Source organism: Pan paniscus, chromosome 13, assembly GCF_029289425.2.
Source record: "Pan paniscus chromosome 13, NHGRI_mPanPan1-v2.0_pri, whole genome shotgun sequence".
Lineage (NCBI taxonomy): Eukaryota > Metazoa > Chordata > Mammalia > Primates > Hominidae > Pan > Pan paniscus.
The window spans coordinates 39,109,316-39,128,799 of NC_073262.2; the positions used below are offsets into that span (position 1 = coordinate 39,109,316).

Below are 19,484 nucleotides of genomic sequence, written 5' to 3' on the forward strand. Positions count from 1 at the left end.
TAAAGCACTGGAACTTCAGTCTGTAGCTGGCCAGCCAAATAGTAAAACTCTCCCTAGACAAACTTAGCAGCCGTTTATAAATGTTCTGCAATGGTTATCTATTCCTTTTACTTCCTTGGGTAGGGTTGGCCCCTCAGAGGCAGCCTCAAAGATTCGGAAATGACAGCTGACAACCCCTGAGCTGGAGAGCACACTGTTCCTTCCTGGGATTGTGGTCTCATGCCTGGTAGCATTTCCCATGCACAGTTACCACACCCAGGACAGGGAGAACAGCTGAGCCTGCCCTGAGAACAGGGGCTGAGTTGTGTCCACAGGAGCCTGAATCGCGCTGCCCACCTTCCCAGTGTCCCCTCCCTCCCTGTCCTGGAACCCCACCCTCCCCTTGAAGGGGCCTCTTCCTGTGGGCTGCAAGGGAAGAGGGCGAAAGCAGGGCAGGGAGGAGCAGGCACCTGCTCCCATTCCCACCCTCTCCCCGGAGCACCTGCACAGCCCTCTCTGAGCCTCAGGGGCCCTCAGCGGCCACTCCCCAACAGCACACAGCTGTCTGAGGGCCTGAGAACAGCCTCAAGCCCAGAAATGAAGAGCTGCGGCACACCCCAGGGTTCTCGGTTCTGCAGGAGGCACACGAGGAGGTCCCCCATCCACTTATCAGAAAAAGCTGTGCTCCCAGGGAGTTCTCCGCTTGGCAGAAGACAGGCTGGGGGCCTCCGAGGCTCCTCTAGCTCTCCAGCCCTGGGACATCACCGGCTGCCTCATGGCATATCCATCTTTCAGGAAGGAGAAAACCCTTGCTTCCCTAAGCACGCCACCCTGGGTCGTTTGTCCCCACTGCATTGACCCAGCACAGGGAGGGATGAGGACTGTGTGGAGTCACAGCTCCACTAACTGCGCAGTCATGGGCAACCCGCTCGGCCTCTCGAGCTTCTGACTCCCCATCTGTAAAGAAAGTCACAGGTGGCTATGAGAAAGTAAAGACTATGCCTGGCTCCTTTTAAAGTGGTTACTATTGGTATCTTTTGGTAGCTTTTAGTTGCTCAGAGGAGGAAAAAGTTACTGTGAGTAAAATGACCAAACTCCAAGCCCCGCAAAAAAGGTAATTTAAAGTGAAGTCAAACAGCATGTCAGCCCTGAGACGTTTTCCTTGATACTGAAATGGCTAGAAATAAGAAGAGGAAATTACATTTGCTTCCATTTTAATGATAACAGCTAATATAACTTTTCTTTTTTTTTTTTTTTTGAGATGGAGCCTGGCTCTTGTTGCCCAGACTGAAGTGCAGCGGTTCACTGCAACCTCTGCCTCTTGAGTTCGAGCGATTCTCCTGTCTCAGCCTCCCAAGTAGCTGATATTACAGGCATGCACCACCAAGCCCAGCTAATTTTTGTATTTTTGATAGAGACAGGGTTTCACCATGTTGATCAGGCTGGTCTCAAACTCCTGACCTCAGGTGATCCGCCCGCCTCAACTTCCCAAAGTGCTGGGATTATAGGCGTGAGCCACCACACCCACTGGGCTGCTGTAACTTTTTGTTTTGGAAAATTTCTAACATCCAAAAGTAAAAAGAATGATGAACCCCTACGAAGCCATCTCCAGCTGCAAGAGCTATTATTGGCTCATAGCTAATCTTCTTTCACCTAACCTATAACTTCTATCTCCCAAACTAGATTTTTAATTTAAAAAAGTTTTTTTTAGGACAGGATCTTGCTCTGTCACCCAGGCTGGAGTGCAGTGGTGCAATCATAGCTCACTGCAGCCTTAAACTCCTGGGCTCAAGCGATCCTCCTGGCTCAGCCTCCCAAGTAGCTGGAACTACAGGCATGCACCACCACACCCAGCTAACCAAACAGGATTATTTTGAAGCAAATCCCAGACATCCATAGATGGTGGCCTCTTAACTAAGCTTCTTAAGTAGCACAGGCTCTGGATGTGAGCAGTGGCCTTGTTCCTGATCCTAACACCGTGCCTGGCTCTAAGAGGTGCCCTGTAAGCCTGTGATGAAAGAAGAGGTGAAGGTGGGGGTTGGTGGGGAGGGTAGACTATGTTATTGAAAATTGTAGATCTTTCTCCTTCAGAGTCTAGAGTCGGCTCCTTTAATTAACTGAGATACTTAGAGGTCATTTCCAAAGCCAGAGTAAGTGCCACAGCTTCTCATCTTGAAACTCTGTCCCTGTTATCAAGATGCTTTCCAGGAGGCTTCAGTTCACTTGCTGGTCCTTCTCTTTTTCAGACCATTGAGCCAAAAGTGAAAGTTTTCATCTTCAACCTAAAACTCCCGGACTGCCCCTCCACCATGAAGAACCCAGCCAGTCTGCTCTTCAGCCTTTTTGAAGGTGAGTGGGCCATTGCTGAAGAGGTTTTGAGTGACATCTGGTGCACTGGTGTGCTAGGTAGCAGTCTTGAAAGTCCGGGGTTCCAATGGGAGGAGGAGCATGGGAGGAAGACTAGTCTAAAAGCCCACCCCAGACTGGGTTAGTGTACTATGCCTTCCTACTGATGGTCCCTTGCAACCATCCCCCATTGACCCAAGAAAGAGGAGAGGTTCGACACAAGGATGCCTCTTATGGACATAAAGATAGTTAGGCCTCAGCTGTGAGTTGTAAGCATGGAAAATCATCTTTGCCTCCTTTCATTACCTCTCCCTCCAAGGTCTCTCATCTCTGCTCCTCTTGGCAGGGCTTTCCTCTGCCTGTCTCTCTCCAGCCAGCCCTCTCCACTTACCCTTGTTCCATGTCCCCATTATCTCAGTTTGCACATGGCCCTGGTGGGTACCTGACCAAGATGCTAAGAACTTTCAAGTGTAGGACTCACAGCTCAAGGGCCATCTTCCTAGTGTCTCTTAGTTCAAATTCTTGAAAGTGAATCTGATTGTTGGCCATGGATCAGGAGGCTGCTTCTGGTCCAATCAAGTCAGGGGAAAGATGGGGTCTATGATAGCACTGAGGCTGGCAGTCACTGGAGACTCTGCAAGAAGGGAGGAAGGGGCAGAGGGGAATGTGCCTGAGGGCCCTGATATTCACTCTTGTCTGTCTGTCACTCTTGTCCATAGGCCAGAGTATGGGAGAAGTCAGTAGTGTTCTTTCTACCACTGTGTCTTAGTCTGTCTTGTGTTGCTATAATAGAATACTCTAGACTGCGTAATTTATAGAGAAAAAAGGTTTATTTAGCTCATGGTTCTGGGGACTGGGAAGTTCAAGATCAGGCAGCCACATCTGGTCAGCTTCTGGTGAGGGCCTCATGCTGCATCCTAACCTGGCAGAGAAGTGGAAGGGGAAGGAAGTGCCTGCAAATAGATAAAACACCAGAAGCAGCCTCACTTTATAACAACCACTGTATGGTAACTAATCCAGTCCCACTAGAATGGGAACTCACTCACTCCCTGGAGACTGCACTAATCCCTGAAGGTGGATCCCTCATGACCCAAATGTCTCTTAAAAGTCCATAACCTCTCAATAATGTTACACTGGCAATTAAATTTCAACATGAGTTTTTGTAGGGACAAACCACATCCAAACCATAGCACACCTGGACCCCCTCCCAGCATTGGGTTGGCTCCACAGGGCCCCTGAAGTTCATCCATAGATACCATTTAATAATGCTTATCTTAACTCACCTTTGATGGCATAACAATTTCTGTTCTTAGATCCCACCTCTCTCTAAGTGGTTAAAATTGTACCTTTTCTGTTTATACGTATTTTACCACAATTTAAAAAATATTCCACCCCTTTCTGATCTTTGAGTTCTTCTAAATCAATTGTTCCCAAAGTTGTGGTTCCCAGACCAGCAGCATCAACATTAGCATCACCTGGGAGCTCATTAGAAATGCATATTCTTGAGCCCTACTTGAGACCTACTGCATCAGACACTCTTGGGGTGGGACCAGCAACCTGTGTTTTAACAAGCTCTACAGATGATTTTGATTCACCTTGAAGTTTGAGAACCACTTTTAAGTAATAAGTAAGTAGAACTCACTTCTAAGCTTTTAAAGTCGTTAGCCCATGGTATTTTCCAAAGGGGCTTGGAACCACTGCTTGGAGTTTGGGTGTGTCGTATGAGCGAGGAAAACTGTTGATTTCAGATTTGCATGTTCTTAGTTGGCATTTACATAGAGTTAATTCAATTTCTTCTCTTACAGCCATAAATAAAGACCAAGTGCTCACCATTGGGTTTGATATTAATGAGTTTCTGAGTTGTTCATCAAGTTCCAAGAAAAGGTAATGTCAGGTTGCCTATTGAACTATCAATAACTGATATTTGTAGAATACTCTGTTTCTTTTACATGTATAATCTTATAGGACTGTTGTCATCAACTCTTGGGCCACCAAGTTGATTATTGCCATTCAATTGATGAGAAACAAAGACTCAGAAAGAAAGTAGGGAGTCTCTTACTGAGTGGGACTCACGAGGTTCTGCTTTCTCATCTGTCAGTTCGCCCAACTGTGCGCAACTAGCATGATGGCTCACACCTGTAATCCCAGCACTCTGGTAGGCAAAGGTTGGAAGATTGCTTGAGTCCAGGAGTTCAAGACTGGGCTGGGCAACATGGTGAAACTCTGTCTCTACAAAAAATTACAAAAATACAAAAATTAGCCAGGCATAGTGGTGCATGCCTATGGTCCCAGCTACTTGGGAGACTGAGGTCGGAGGATCGCTTGAGCCCAGGAGGCAGAAGGTGCTGTGAGCCGAGATTGTGCCACTGCACCAGCTAGGATTTGAACTCCTGCCTTCTAGTTTAAGATCTTGCTGGAGACAGTGTGAGCTTGTGGAAGAGTGGCCAGGTTAAAGATAGATCTGACCATCCCGCTGAAGTTACATGATGAGTAAGAGAAATGGGTTCTCTGTGCCCATTTCCTCAATATGAAGGGTGAAACATCCTCCCTGGAAGGAGACAGCATAGACAGGAAAGCCAGCTGTTGCTGCAAGCCAGATGCCTAACTCGACAACATTCTAGGGACAGAGGTTTGAATCTATGGTGGGGTTGTAAATAATATCTTACTGAGTGACTCAAGTGCCAAAGTTTGCAAATGATATGCTTTAAAAAATTAGAGCAGATTGCCGGGCACGGTGGCTCACGCCTGTAATCCCAGAACTTTGGGAGGCCGAGGCGGGTGGATCACGAGGTCAGGAGATCAAGACCATCCTGGCTAACACAGTGAAACCCCGTCTCTACTAAAAATACAAAAAAATTAGCCGGGCATGGTGGCGGGCGCCTGTATTCCCAGCTACTCGGGAGGCTGAGGCAGGAGAATGGTGTGAACCCTGGAGGCAGAGCTTGCAGTGAGCCGAGATCGCGCCATTGCACTCCAGCCTGGGTGACGGAGCGAGACTCCATCTCAAAAAAAAAAAAAAAAAAAATTAGAGCAGATTTTGAGGTTGTGCCCATAATTACATTGCTTTCATGCACACATATCCCAATACGCTCTTGAGTGAATGAGAAAAGAATGGCATGGTAGCCAGCACTGGGAATTGCCCAGAACCTCAGCGCTCCTGGAGGGATGTTACATGCATGAAGTTCATGCACCATCCCTTAGGGTGGGACAAAAGCTGGAGACAATAATTGACTTCCAGACCTTCAACTAGAGTTCTCTTTGTCACTCACCTCTGATATTTCCAGTGCAGCCCTGTTCAGGGTCATTCAGTGCCAACACCTCTTTGTACCTTTCCTCTTCCAGTACTTGACTGTCCTGAGCCATATCCTCCTTCTATTGTTCCATCCTCTCAATCCACTTCAAATCAGCAGTTCAGATCAACAGACCCGCAGCAGCAGCTGTACCTCAGGCTTTGTGTGGCAGTGCAGACTTGCAATAGACAGACATGGGTTACCACTGCTTCCTGACCACACTTGGAGTCAGCCAAGAAGGACTGGCTGTGGCTTCACAAAAGAAAACTCAAGAAGCCGTAATAAAATGGGTTCCCTGAAAAGCCAGTGATTACAAGTGACACCAGCTCGGAGATTCTCTCAGCACTTGGTGGTGCTTTGCCTGAAGGGGAGGGCCAACACAGGCTTACATTAAACGGACAGCCAGGGGCCCCTACTCAGGAGGATGTGGTTGGAGAACCCGCTGAATGCAGGGGCGGTGGGTGGGGAGTGATTCAGAAATGACTAACCTAGTTTTCTCCTTCAGAATTCTAGACCTTATAGGGGAGACAGAGGGCCCCTGAACAACTCTCACATGAGAATGTGGCAGGAGACACACAGCACTGCACCCTAAAAAAGGGAGAACTTAGGAGCCCTGGGTGTGGAGCCTGAGGTGCCGTCATGTGCTAAATCCCTCTCCATGGCCGGCAAACCCAGGGTTCCCAGCTCCAAGCCTGTACAGCAAGTTCTGTTTCATCCCAGGGCAGTTTATTTGTTTCCTTAAAACTCTTCATGCAATCCAGGAGGACAGTCAGGGCCAGGAGGGCTGGGTAAGAGCGAGGTTTGGAGCAGCGGACGCTGTGTTTATGGGCACCGTGGATACGCAGAGGCTGAGCACCGAGGGGCCGCGACACATCCCCAGCTGCGATCCACAGTCGCATATGTTTTGGGATCATCTATGAAAGAAAGGCCTTTCCCCCTGATCTAGCAAATGTCAGGGAGTTGATGCTGAGTGAAACAGAAGGCTCTTAGGTTCGGAAGACGCCTCCTGCAGAGTGACCCGGCCCCAGGCTTCGCTTTTTGAGAGGAAGATCCCTGTGCAGTGTTCCTGTCACTTCTCCCAGTTCTGCGCTGTGGGCCAGCCTGGTATAGGTGCCATCGGCTCTCCACACGATGGCTGTGTGACAGGGAGATGCTCTTGTACTCCACGTCCTTTTCCCCAGGCATGTGCCACACTCCTCAAGGCCGACCTCTGCTGGCTGTAATTTGCAGCATGCATGCTTCCTGCCTGCATGACATGACTCAATTTAGAAGTTGGCAATCACAATTGAAAAAAAAGAAAGAAAAAAGAGGAAAGGAGAGTGGGAGGGAGGAAAATGGACTAGAATAAAATAGAAAAATCAGACCACATTTTGTATAAATGCAGCATGCACTTTTATGTGATGTTTTATTTCATATGCATATACGTATGTACACGCATATACATGCACATAAACATGTATGTGTATGAGGTTAAAAGCACAGAATCTGCTCCACCACCTGCAAGCTGTGTGCAAGGAGAAGTTACTCATAATCACCAGGAATCCAGGCTCCTTTGTTGTTGCTTTGTCACCTTTAATAAGGTTTCTACCTCATGGTTCAGGATGGATGCTTGAGCTCCTGCCATTATGTCAGAAATCCAAGCAGCATGAAGAAAGGAAGCAGTAGCCAGGACTGATATTCAACTGGTCCACATCAGTGTACTTCTGTACCAGCTGATAAATAGCTGCTGGCTCCCTGAAATCAGGAAGTTTTCCATTTCTTTTTTTTTTTTTAGACGGAGTTTCACTCTTGTTGCCCAGGCTGGAGTGCAATGGCATGATCTCAGCTCACCACAACCTCTGCCTCCCGGGTTCAAGTGATTCTCCTGCTTCAGTCTCCTGAGTAGCTGGGATTACAGGCCCCCACCACCACGCCTGGCTAATTTTGTATTTTTAGTAGAGACGGGGTTTCCCCATGTTGGTCAGTCTGGTCTCGAACTTCTGACCTCGTGATCCACCTGCCTCGGCCTCCCAGAGTGCTGGGATTACAGGCATGAGCCACCACACCCAGCCCCCGTTTCTTTTAGTCTCAGTTTCCTCCTGTGTAGGATGAGGATAAATCATTGTAGTACCCATCTCATAAATTTGTTGGGAAAATTAAATGAGATAATACACATCCATTCTTATTACAGTGGCCAGCGCAGAATCAAGGCTCAATAAATTGGAGTCATTGTTATTATTAGCTATGTTTTACAAATAATGAATTATAAGAAGAATAAAGTATGGTACTAACACTGAAGACAATATTCAAGGGCAATCTAATACAGAGAACAGTAGCATTGTTCCTGTTTTAACCATGAAAGAGCAAGAATCACTCACCTCAGAAGGGGTAATAATAATAATTTTCCCATCTGCCAGTTACTTCCTGCCCATGGCTTTGCAGATATGACTTTTGACTCAGTGTTTCTGGAATCTTTTCTGATTAAACACAGTAGTCATCCGTAGGGGGCATTTGTAACTGCCAGCGTCACTCATTATTATGTCCCTTTTTGTCCCTTCAATCCTGCAGCATGTCTTGTTCTCTGACTGGCAGCCTGGCCCTTCAGCCTGACCAGCAGCAGGACCACGAGACCACGGACTCCTCTCCTGCCTCTGCCTATCAGAGAGTCTGGGAAGCATTTGCCAATCAGTCCAGGGCGGAAAGGGATGCCTTCCTGCAGGATACTTTCCCTGAAGGCTTCCTCTGGGGTGCCTCCACAGGAGCCTTTAACGTGGAAGGAGGCTGGGCCGAGGGTGGGAGAGGGGCGAGCATCTGGGATCCACGCAGGCTCCTGAACACCACTGAGGGCCAAGCGACGCCGGAGGTGGCCAGCGACAGCTACCACAAGGTAGCCTCTGACGTCGCCCTGCTTCGCGGCCTCCGGGCTCAGGTGTACAAGTTCTCCATCTCCTGGTCCCGGATCTTCCCCATGGGGCACGGGAGCAGCCCCAGCCTCCCAGGCGTTGCCTACTACAACAAGCTGATTGACAGCCTACAGGATGCGGGCATCGAGCCCATGGCCACGCTGTTCCACTGGGACCTGCCTCAGGCCCTGCAGGATCATGGTGGATGGCAGAATGAGAGCGTGGTGGATGCCTTCCTGGACTATGCGGCCTTCTGCTTCTCCACATTTGGGGACCGTGTGAAGCTGTGGGTGACCTTCCATGAGCCGTGGGTGATGAGCTACGCAGGCTATGGCACCGGTCAGCACCCTCCCGGCATCTCTGACCCAGGAGTGGCCTCTTTTAAGGTACTTCCCATCCCTGCAGCTCCTACTAATTGGAGGAGAAAGGACATTGGCTGGAAGAAAGTCATTTTCTCTGTTTTCTTCCATCAGCAAGCCTTTACTTTTTGTTCTTTCTTTAAAGGAAATCAGGGGGAGGGAAGGAACCATAAATTGTTAATTAAATTGTTAATCACCTGGCCAGGTGCAGTGGCTCATGCCAGTAATCTCATCACTGTGGGAGGCCAAGGCAGGCAGATTTCTTGAGTCCAGGAGTTCGAGACCAGACTGGGCAACATAGCGAAATCTTGTCTCTGCAAAAAAAATACAAAAATTAGCTGGGCATAGTGTTGCACACCTGTGATCCCACCTACCCAGGAGACTGAGGTGGGAGGATCGCTTGAGCCTGGTATGCAGAGGCTGCAGTGAGCCAAGATTTTGCCACTGCACTCCAGCCTGGTCAACAGAGCAAGACCCTGTCTCAAAAAAAAAAAAAAAAAAAAAAATTGTTAATCACCTTATTTTGTCCAGACCCTCTACTGGTACTTTTAAAATATAATAGTTATTACATACTCAGAATAGCACTGAGGGATGAGTGAGGCTCAGACAGGATAAACAATGTGGTCATGATGACATTGCTAGTGAGTAGCCAGGTGGAAGTCAGGATTTGAGTCCGAGTCTTCTTGACTCCAAATCAAGTTCCTCATGTCAGTGACAAGTGACAGAAAGCTCAACCCAAAGTGACTTAAGCAAGGAGAGAATTTACACATTCAGGAGGTTGAAAATTCTTCATTTAGCCTGATCAGGGTGGAATTTGATCAGAGCACAAGCGATGCCACCAGGACCCAGTTCCTCTCCTGTTCCCCTCGTTGGCTTTATTCTTGGGCTACTTTGCAGCCAGATGGCAGCAGCCCTGTTTCTGTTATTTCATGACCAGTAGGGACAAAAGCTCGGCTCTTTTCTGTCCTTCCCAACAGAAGTGTCCCTGTGTCTCATGGTCTCTCAGTGGGTCGCATACCCACCCTGAACTCATTGCTGGGTCCTGGCCAGGGGGCTGTGACAACTGACTGGTGTGGGCCAAGGACCCATGCTTTACTCCTCAATACGCTCACTGAGAGCTGAGGAGGCAGAGAGGGAAGAGGCAAGGAGGCATTGGCTTTCCAGACGCCAGTCAGGGCATCGTTTCAACAAGAAGGGGATGTATACACTTGGCACAAAATTTTAAATGGTTATAGGTCTTTTCCATTATTTCCCTTTTTCTTCGGAATCTCCCAGAAAACCCACCAGCTTTCTTTGGCAGTGTTCTTCAGGATGGACATGTTAGTCTGCCTTTTCCCTGTCACTGTTTGGGTTCCATTCTTAAAGATGAGTATTTCCGGCCGGGCATGGTGGCTCACGCCTGTAATCCCAGCACTTTGGGAGGCCAAGGCAGGCAGATCACCTGGGAGGTCAGGAGTTCGAGACCAGCCTGGCCAACATGGTGAAATCCTGTCTCTACTAAAATACAAAAATTAGCCAGATGTGTTGGTGGGCGCCTGTAATCCCATCTACTTGGGAGGCTGAGGCAAGAGAATCACTTCATCCTGGGAGGCGGAGGTTGTAGTGAGCCGAGATTATGCCACTGCACTCCAGCCTGGGCAGCCTGGGTGACAAAGCGAGACTTTCATCTCAAAAATAATAATAATAATAATACTATTTCCTGTGCCCCGTGCTAGGTGTTAAAGAGGGGTCACAGCCATGCCCTGGACATGTTATAGCCTTTTGGGGAAGATGACACTAACACACGTAGCAAAATTACAGAACTCTTCAAAAAGACCATTACTAGGGTGAGCTGGAACATCATGAATAAATAACTCAATGAAATGTCAAACATTGTAGCACATAAGTCAGAGCTTCCATTCAGCTCTTGAGCAGCAAGTGACTGCACATATGGAGCCATTCCACCACCCACCTTCTGAAAATGGAAGGTTTGAAATCTTCTGTTTCACTCCTTGTTGTAAAACTTATCTAAACGTTTTCTTCTTAGGCTTTTCTTCCCCTTTGAACTGTGGCTCTTGAGATATCTTTACAGAGACTTTGATGAGAAAGTCCCCTTCACTCTTCTCCTTCAATTCTTCCCTTTATTTATTAGTTCAATGTTAGAATACCATTGTCTTAGTGAGCTTGAGCTGCAATAACAAAACACCATAGACTGGTGGTTTAAACAACAGATATTTATTTCCCAGCATTCTGGAGCTGGGGAAGTCCAAGATCAAGGGACCAGCATGTTTGTGTTCTGGTGAGGGCTCTCTTCCTGGCCTGCAGGCAGCCACCTTCTTGCTGTCCTCATATAGGGGTGGTTGGAAGAACTCACTGGTATCTTTTCTTATAAGGACACTAATACCACCACCATGAGAGTCCCACCCTCACGACCTCCTCTAAATCTAATCACCCCTCAAAGGCCCTATCTCCAAATACCATCACATTGGGGATTAGGGCTTCAACATATGAATTTTGATGGGGGAACTAATTCAGTTCATAGCAACTATTAAGGAAAAAATTTAAAGAAAAAAATGTCTTGGGCCAGGCGCGGTGGCTCACGCCTGTAATCTCAGCACTTTGGGAGGCCGAGGCGGGCGGATCACGAGATCAGGGGTTCGAGACCAGCCTGGCCAACATAGTGAAAACCTGTCTCTACTAAAAATACAAAAATTAGCCTGGCATGGTGGCGGGCACCTGTAGTCCCAGCTACTCTGGAGGATGAGGCAGGAGAATCGCTTGAACCTAGGAGGTGGAGGTTGCGGTGAGCCGAGATTGCGCCACTGCACTCCAGCCTGGTGACAGAGCGAGACTCCATCTCAAAAAAAAAAAAAGGTATTTTATTATTTTAGAGTATTTCCTTCCAGTCTTGGCTTCTTTGCATTTATGATGTTGTCACAGGGCACCTCAGATTGTTGCTCACTGTTTACTTGATATCATGTCATTAGCACTTTTCCCTATTATTAAGCAGTCGTGATGACTGTTTTTGATGGTTGTCTAATATTCCACTGAGCTCCCTTCCTGACACTGGCTAATTTAGAAGAAAGACATCCTTGCTTTTGGGAAAGGAGCACAGTTTGCCATTCGAGTTTAGAACTCAACTAAGGACGAATATTTGGGATGTGAGAAGCAGCCAGGCGTTTTAGTGATTATGGCATATTTTGACATGAAATTCTTCAGAGGTAAGTGTCATCCTCTTCAGATGATAAAAAGGAAAAAGGAAAGCAAGCTAAGATTTAGCAAGCTCACTCCTGCTCTCTGAGTTTCTGCTCAATGCTTTATATACATGTATTTAATCATCCCAGATGGATCCATAATTACCCACTTCTTGCCAACAAGTAAGCTGAAGTTGAGAGAATAAATTGTCCAAGTTAACAAGTTAGTAACAGAGTCAAGATTTAAATCTAGGCTTGTTATATTTCAGACACCCTCCTTTTGCCCCTACTTCCCACAAAAAGCTGTTGCTGTTTGTAAGAGCATGAGTTAAGTCTACAAAGAAACTCCTAGTTTGGTTTTTCTTCCGAGATTCCATTAAACAGAAAGAAGAACAAATAAGCAAGAAAGAGCCCTCCTCTCCCTTGTGTGCTAATTAAAATAATCCTCCCCATGGACTAATTTCTCAAAAAGCACTTATTAAGGACAGAGGCAGAATAGCAGTGTGGGTAACAGTAACAGGCTTGGAATCAGACTGCCAGGGGCTTGTTCTCACTTTACTCCTGACTCTTGGCCTTGTGAAGTTACTACACAGCTCTGGATCTTGTTTTCCCCATCTCTATAGTGGTGATAATAATTGTACCTGCCATATGAGGTTGTGGTGAGGATTACATGAGAGAATTCATTAAGTAGTAGGTGCCCAATATATGTTAGTTGTTATTGTTAATGTGGTTGTTGATGCTGTTATTTTGTTGACAATTTTGAAGAATTGCTGTTGACTTGTTGATTTTGTTGATGATATTGGTGTTGACTTGTTGACATTGTTGACTTGATATTGTTGACCTTTTCACATTGGTGTTCACTTGTTGATGCCGTTCATGTTGGTATTGATGTTGTTGACATCAACATCGTTGATATTATTGACTTGTTGACATTGGTTTGGATTTCTTGACATTGTTGACTTGTTGACATTGTTAGTATCAGTCTTAACTTGTTGTTTATGTTGTTAACTTGTTAACTTTATTATTGACTTGTTAACATCATTGACGTTAGTGTCAACATTGTTATTTGTTGATGACTTGATGTTAACATTAGTGCTGATGTTGTCAATATTGACAATGTCAATGTTGTTGTTGTCTTTATTGACTTGTTGACATTGTTGTTGACTTGTTATTGGTTCATTAGTCCTGTTGTTGTCATTGTTATTATTACTAATCACTGTATTTCCTTCTTACTTTTTCACAAGGTGGCTCACTTGGTCCTCAAGGCTCATGCCAGAACTTGGCACCACTACAACAGCCACCATCGCCCACAGCAGCAGGGGCACGTGGGCATTGTGCTGAACTCAGACTGGGCAGAACCCCTGTCTCCAGAGAGGCCTGAGGACCTAAGAGCCTCTGAGCGCTTCTTGCACTTCATGCTGGGCTGGTTTGCACACCCTGTCTTTGTGGATGGAGACTACCCAGCCACCCTGAGGACCCAGATCCAACAGATGAACAGACAGTGCTCCCATCCTGTGGCTCAACTCCCCGAGTTCACAGAGGCAGAGAAGCAGCTCCTGAAAGGCTCTGCTGATTTTCTGGGTCTGTCGCATTACACCTCCCGCCTCATCAGCAACGCCCCACAAAACACCTGCATCCCTAGCTATGATACCATTGGAGGCTTCTCCCAACACGTGAACCATGTGTGGCCCCAGACCTCATCCTCTTGGATTCGTGTGGTGCCCTGGGGGATAAGGAGGCTGTTGCAGTTTGTATCCCTGGAATACACAAGAGGAAAAGTTCCAATATACCTTGCCGGGAATGGCATGCCCATAGGGGAAAGTGAAAATCTCTTTGATGATTCCTTGAGAGTAGACTACTTCAATCAATATATCAATGAGGTGCTCAAGGGTAAGAACAATGGATGTGCCAGTGTTTGGAAGGTGGGTGGTACTTCTCCAAGTCTTCACAGTTTTGTTTAATAAGACAAAGAAAGTCTCCTAGAGAAATGGAGCCAAAGAAAGCATAATAGTGGGGAGTCCTTCACGTCAGCTCCCTAACTCTCTTTCCCAAGGTTCATTCATGTCATTCACGTCTTTGCTCCTGTGGTTTTTTTGTTTTATTTTGTTTTGTTTTTGAGACAGGGTCTTGCTGTGTTGCCCGCTGGAGAGCTGGAGTGCAGTGGCATAAACATCGCTCACTGCAGCCTCAAAGTCCTAAGCTCAAGCCAACCTCCCACCTCAGCCTCTTGAGTAGCTGGGACCACAGTGCAAACCACTATGCGTGGCTTATTTTTTTTTTTTTTAGACATGGGGTCTCTTCACATTGCCCAGGCTGGTCTCAAACTCCTGGGCTCAAACAGTCTTCTCACTTCAGTCCTCCCAAAGTGTTGGGACTACAGGCATGAGCCACCATGCCTGACCCAGTGTCCTTATTAGGCAATAATACCTCCGTCTACATTCTGCCCATCTGAGTCCTATGCAGTCATCAAGCCTCATTATCTTTTTTTTTTTTTTTTTTAGAATCAGGGTCTTGCTTTGTCACATAGACTGGAATAGAGTGGCATGTTCATAGCTCACTTCAGCCTCAAACTCCTAGGCTCTAGTGATCCTCCGGACTCCAACCCATTAACTCTTCCCTCATTGCTCCAGCCACACTGGTCTTCATTTCCTTTAATTGGCTATAAAATCTACATTCTATGTCATTGATTTTGATCCAATTGATCCACATCTACGGTCTCATTCTTACCTGACATACTATTTCATATGTCTTTTTATTCCAATTGGAAAGGTATGGCAAATAGATTTCATCTCACAGGTCAGTCCTCAGTTAACCCAGGATGTTCTTATCTTGAGCTCATTAACTTAATTACATCTGCAAAGATCCTTTTTCCAAATAAGGTTATATTCACTGGCACCACGGGTTAGAATTTAGACATATCTTTCGGGGGTCACCATTCAATGCACTGTATCAGGGAATATATGTTTTAGGCTTTATTTATTTATTTATTTTTATTTTAATTTTTTTAGACAGGGTCTTGCTCTGAGGAGTACACTGACCTGATCTGGGCTCACTGCAGCCTTGACCTCCTGGGCTCAAGCGATTCTCCCACCTCAGCCTCCCAAGTGGCTGGGACTACAGGTGCACACCACCACACCAGGCTAATTTTCTTTTCTTTTCTTTTCTTTTTTTGAGACGGAGTCTGGCTCTGTCGCCGAGGCTGGAGTGCAGTGGCGCGATCTCGGCTCACTGCAAGCTCCGCCTCCTGGGTTCACGCCATTCTCCTGCCTCAGCCTCCTGAGTAGCTGGGACTACAGGCTCCTGTCACCACGCCCGGCTAATTTTTTTGTATTTTCAGTAGAGGCAGGTTTTCACCATGTTAGCCAGGATGATCTCAATCTCCTGACCTCATGATCCGCCTGCCTCAGCCTCCCAAAGTACTGGGATTACAGGCATGAGCCACCATGCCTGGCCACATTTTTTTTTTTTTTTCAATAGAGACAGAGTCTGGCCATGTTGCCCAGGCTGCTTTATTTCTTTTTTAAAATATGAAATATGTTGTCACTTAATGTCAATATTACTAAACATAAACAAGGAAAAGCAAAAGCATATTGTTAAAAGATTGATTTATGTATTTTATATAAAACCAAGACACCCTGGTGGTAACACATGGGACACATCCCCTCCACTATTTATTTGAAGATGGGGATGCTCCTTTGGTTTGAGATTTATGGCCACAAAAGTGGCCTGATGTTTTGTGAGGATCTTGTGGATTTTCCTTTTATCCATTCTGAGGAGGAAAAAGGATGAACATTTGGGGGGTAACCCAAGTCACCCCCAAAACTTTCATGTCAAAAGGAACACTTTTTAAAAGCAACATTAGTAACAGAGACTATACTTCTAATTTTTCAATAAAAACTATTTTATTGAAAAACAGTCCTCGCTGGTCTGAGGTAATAACTTATCTCAGTTGACTGTTCACAACCAGTTACAGATCAAACAGCTTCTAATACCCTTCTCCCCCTTCTCACTACTGCACTGACTAGTCTTTAAAAGATAAATAAATAAAGTAATGGTGCACTAGCTCACTCCTGTAGTCAGTCCCAGCTACTTGGGAGGATCACTTGAGTCCAGGAGTTTGAGACCAGCCTGGGCAACACAGTGAGACCCCATCTCAATTAAATAAATCCATAAATAAATAAATCTAATTTTTATTTTTCTTCACAGCTATCAAGGAAGACTCTGTGGATGTTCGTTCCTACATTGCTCGTTCCCTCATTGATGGCTTCGAAGGCCCTTCTGGTTACAGCCAGCGGTTTGGCCTGCACCACGTCAACTTCAGCGACAGCAGCAAGTCAAGGACTCCCAGGAAATCTGCCTACTTTTTCACTAGCATCATAGAAAAGAACGGTTTCCTCACCAAGGGGGCAAAAAGACTGCTACCACCTAATACAGTAAACCTCCCCTCCAAAGTCAGAGCCTTCACTTTTCCATCTGAGGTGCCCTCCAAGGCTAAAGTCGTTTGGGAAAAGTTCTCCAGCCAACCCAAGTTCGAAAGAGATTTGTTCTACCACGGGACGTTTCGGGATGACTTTCTGTGGGGCGTGTCCTCTTCCGCTTATCAGATTGAAGGCGGGTGGGATGCCGATGGCAAAGGCCCCAGCATCTGGGATAACTTTACCCACACACCAGGGAGCAATGTGAAAGACAATGCCACTGGAGACATCGCCTGTGACAGCTATCACCAGCTGGATGCCGATCTGAATATGCTCCGAGCTTTGAAGGTGAAGGCCTACCGCTTCTCTATCTCCTGGTCTCGGATTTTCCCAACTGGGAGAAACAGCTCTATCAACAGTCATGGGGTTGATTATTACAACAGGCTGATCAATGGCTTGGTGGCAAGCAACATCTTTCCCATGGTGACATTGTTCCATTGGGACCTGCCCCAGGCCCTCCAGGATATCGGAGGCTGGGAGAATCCTGCCTTGATTGACTTGTTTGACAGCTACGCAGACTTTTGTTTCCAGACCTTTGGTGATAGAGTCAAGTTTTGGATGACTTTTAATGAGCCCATGTACCTGGCATGGCTGGGTTATGGCTCAGGGGAATTTCCCCCAGGGGTGAAGGACCCAGGCTGGGCACCATATAGGATAGCCCACGCCGTCATCAAAGCCCATGCCAGAGTCTATCACACGTACAATGAGAAATATAGGCAGGAGCAGAAGGGGGTCATCTCGCTGAGCCTCAGTACACACTGGGCAGAGCCCAAGTCACCAGGGGTCCCCAGAGATGTGGAAGCCGCTGACCGAATGCTGCAGTTCTCCCTGGGCTGGTTTGCTCACCCCATTTTTAGAAACGGAGACTATCCTGACACCATGAAGTGGAAAGTGGGGAACAGGAGTGAACTGCAGCACTTAGCCACCTCCCGCCTGCCAAGCTTCACTGAGGAAGAGAAGAGGTTCATCAGGGCGACGGCCGACGTCTTCTGCCTCAACACGTACTACTCCAGAATCGTGCAGTACAAAACACCCAGGCTAAACCCACCCTCCTACGAAGACGACCGGGAGATGGCCGAGGAGGAGGACCCTTCATGGCCTTCCACGGCAATGAACAGAGCTGCGCCCTGGGGGACGCGAAGGCTGCTGAACTGGATCAAGGAAGAGTATGGTGACATCCCCATTTACATCACCGAAAACGGAGTGGGGCTGACCAATCCGAACACGGAGGATACTGATAGGATATTTTACCACAAAACCTACATCAATGAGGCTTTGAAAGGTGTGTGAGGGTTCAGTTCCCCTTAAAGAAATCTTCCAACATTCCCTGGGTCATATGCCTGAAATGTTTTGCCGGGATGATTTATGAACCATCAATAGATCTCTCTCTTAGGTCCCAACTCCATAATTCTTTATCTGTTTGGGGGTTATATGTTCCTTGAGAAGCTGGGGGAAAAAAGGCTATGGTTGTCTCTGCAGAGGAAAAACACAAACACTACACACACAGGGTCCCTAGCAGAATATTTATATTGTCATGGGTCCATTCATTCATTACTGAGCAAGTTCTATTTTAGGTGCTGGGAATACAGCAATGAACAAAACACAAATTTCTGCCTTCATAGAGCTTATCCCATGCACCCCAGAACAAGAAAGTTGTGTAAATTCAAACTTCCTTTTTTTTTTTTGAGATGGAGTCTTGCTCTGTTACCCAGGCTGAAGTGCAATGGCCACCGTGCCCGGCTAATTTTTTTGTATTTTTGGTAGAGATGGGGTTTCACCATGTTGGCCAGGCTGGTTTCAAACTCCTGACCTCAAGTGATCCACCTGCCTTTGCCTCCCAAAGTGTTAGGATTACAGGCGTGAGCCACTGTGCCCAGCCTAAAAATCAACTTTTTGTTTCATTGATTTTTTTTTTTTTTTTTTGAGACAGTCTCACTCTGTTGCCCAGGCTGGAGTGCAATGGTGTGATCTCGGCTCACTGCAACCTCCATCTCCCGAGTTCAAGCAATTCTATTGCCTCAGCCTCCCCAGTAGCTAGGACTACAGATGCATTGGGCTTAACTTCCTAAGTGGGCTGAAGATCTTGAATTTGGGGCATGTTTCTTTACCCCAAGAGAAGAATTTGATTTGGAGATAATCAGTCATTAATGCTTGCTGTGGGGTCATAGGTACTGGCAGAAAAGTAAGATCAACAGATGATCTGTTGGTCTCTCAGGGTGTATGTCACTTTTAGGACCACAACCTTGAATTGAGGAGCTGGCAGTGGGTTGGCTGCATGGAGGTCCTGACTCCTGGTGTCAAGCTCTCCTCTGCTCCCTTTGGGATGTTCCCAGCCTACAGGCTCGATGGTATAGACCTTCGAGGGTATGTCGCCTGGTCTCTGATGGACAACTTTGAGTGGCTAAATGGCTACACGGTCAAGTTTGGACTGTACCATGTTGATTTCAACAACACGAACAGGCCTCGCACAGCAAGAGCCTCCGCCAGGTACTACACAGAGGTCATTAGCAACAACGGCATGCCACTGGCCAGGGAGGATGAGTTTCTGTACGGACGGTTTCCTGAGGGCTTCATCTGGAGTGCAGCTTCTGCTGCATATCAGGTGAGGAGTTCAGGGTGGTGGGACACCAGTGACTGCACACCTGCCCTGTGCCAGGCTCTGGGCTCAGTGCTGGGAAGGGCAGATGCATGAACAGGAGATTCCAGCAGACCCATGGAGGGGCAGCATGGAGTCTGGGAGGTCCTCTTCCAGACAGCCTGGCTTCTTCACACCCCCAAATTTACCCAGACCAGCATGGTGAGGCTCGCTGTCCTGAGATGGGTGCTTGCAGGGCCAGATGGAGCAGGGGGAGCCTGGGCAGAAGTACTTGGGCAAAGACACACAAATACAGTCATGCATTGCTCACAACAGGGATTTACTCTGAGAGATGTGATGTTAGGTGAGTTCATAGTTGTGTGAACATCACACAGAGTGCACTTA

General features: G+C 47.0%; 1 protein-coding gene and 1 long non-coding RNA gene across 2 annotated transcripts in view; one reads left to right on the forward strand and one right to left on the reverse strand.

Annotated features, from left to right (window-relative positions):
• The window catches only part of LCT (lactase), a 57,289-nt gene that overhangs the window by 15,785 nt on the left and 22,020 nt on the right, over positions 1-19,484 (forward strand). Inside the window, exons 4-9 of the mRNA XM_003822810.6 lie at positions 2,226-2,328; positions 4,131-4,209; positions 8,163-8,883; positions 13,274-13,919; positions 16,236-17,786; positions 18,838-19,106. Coding sequence (XP_003822858.3) covers positions 2,226-2,328; positions 4,131-4,209; positions 8,163-8,883; positions 13,274-13,919; positions 16,236-17,786; positions 18,838-19,106 — 3,369 coding nt within the window. The remainder of the gene's footprint in view (positions 1-2,225; positions 2,329-4,130; positions 4,210-8,162; positions 8,884-13,273; positions 13,920-16,235; positions 17,787-18,837; positions 19,107-19,484) is intronic.
• LOC134728691 (uncharacterized) lies at positions 1,217-7,758 on the reverse strand. The gene is made up of 2 exons (XR_010109338.1): positions 5,595-7,758; positions 1,217-4,554 (listed from the first exon to the last, which is right to left on the reverse strand). It is a non-coding gene; the product is annotated as an uncharacterized LOC134728691 (long non-coding RNA).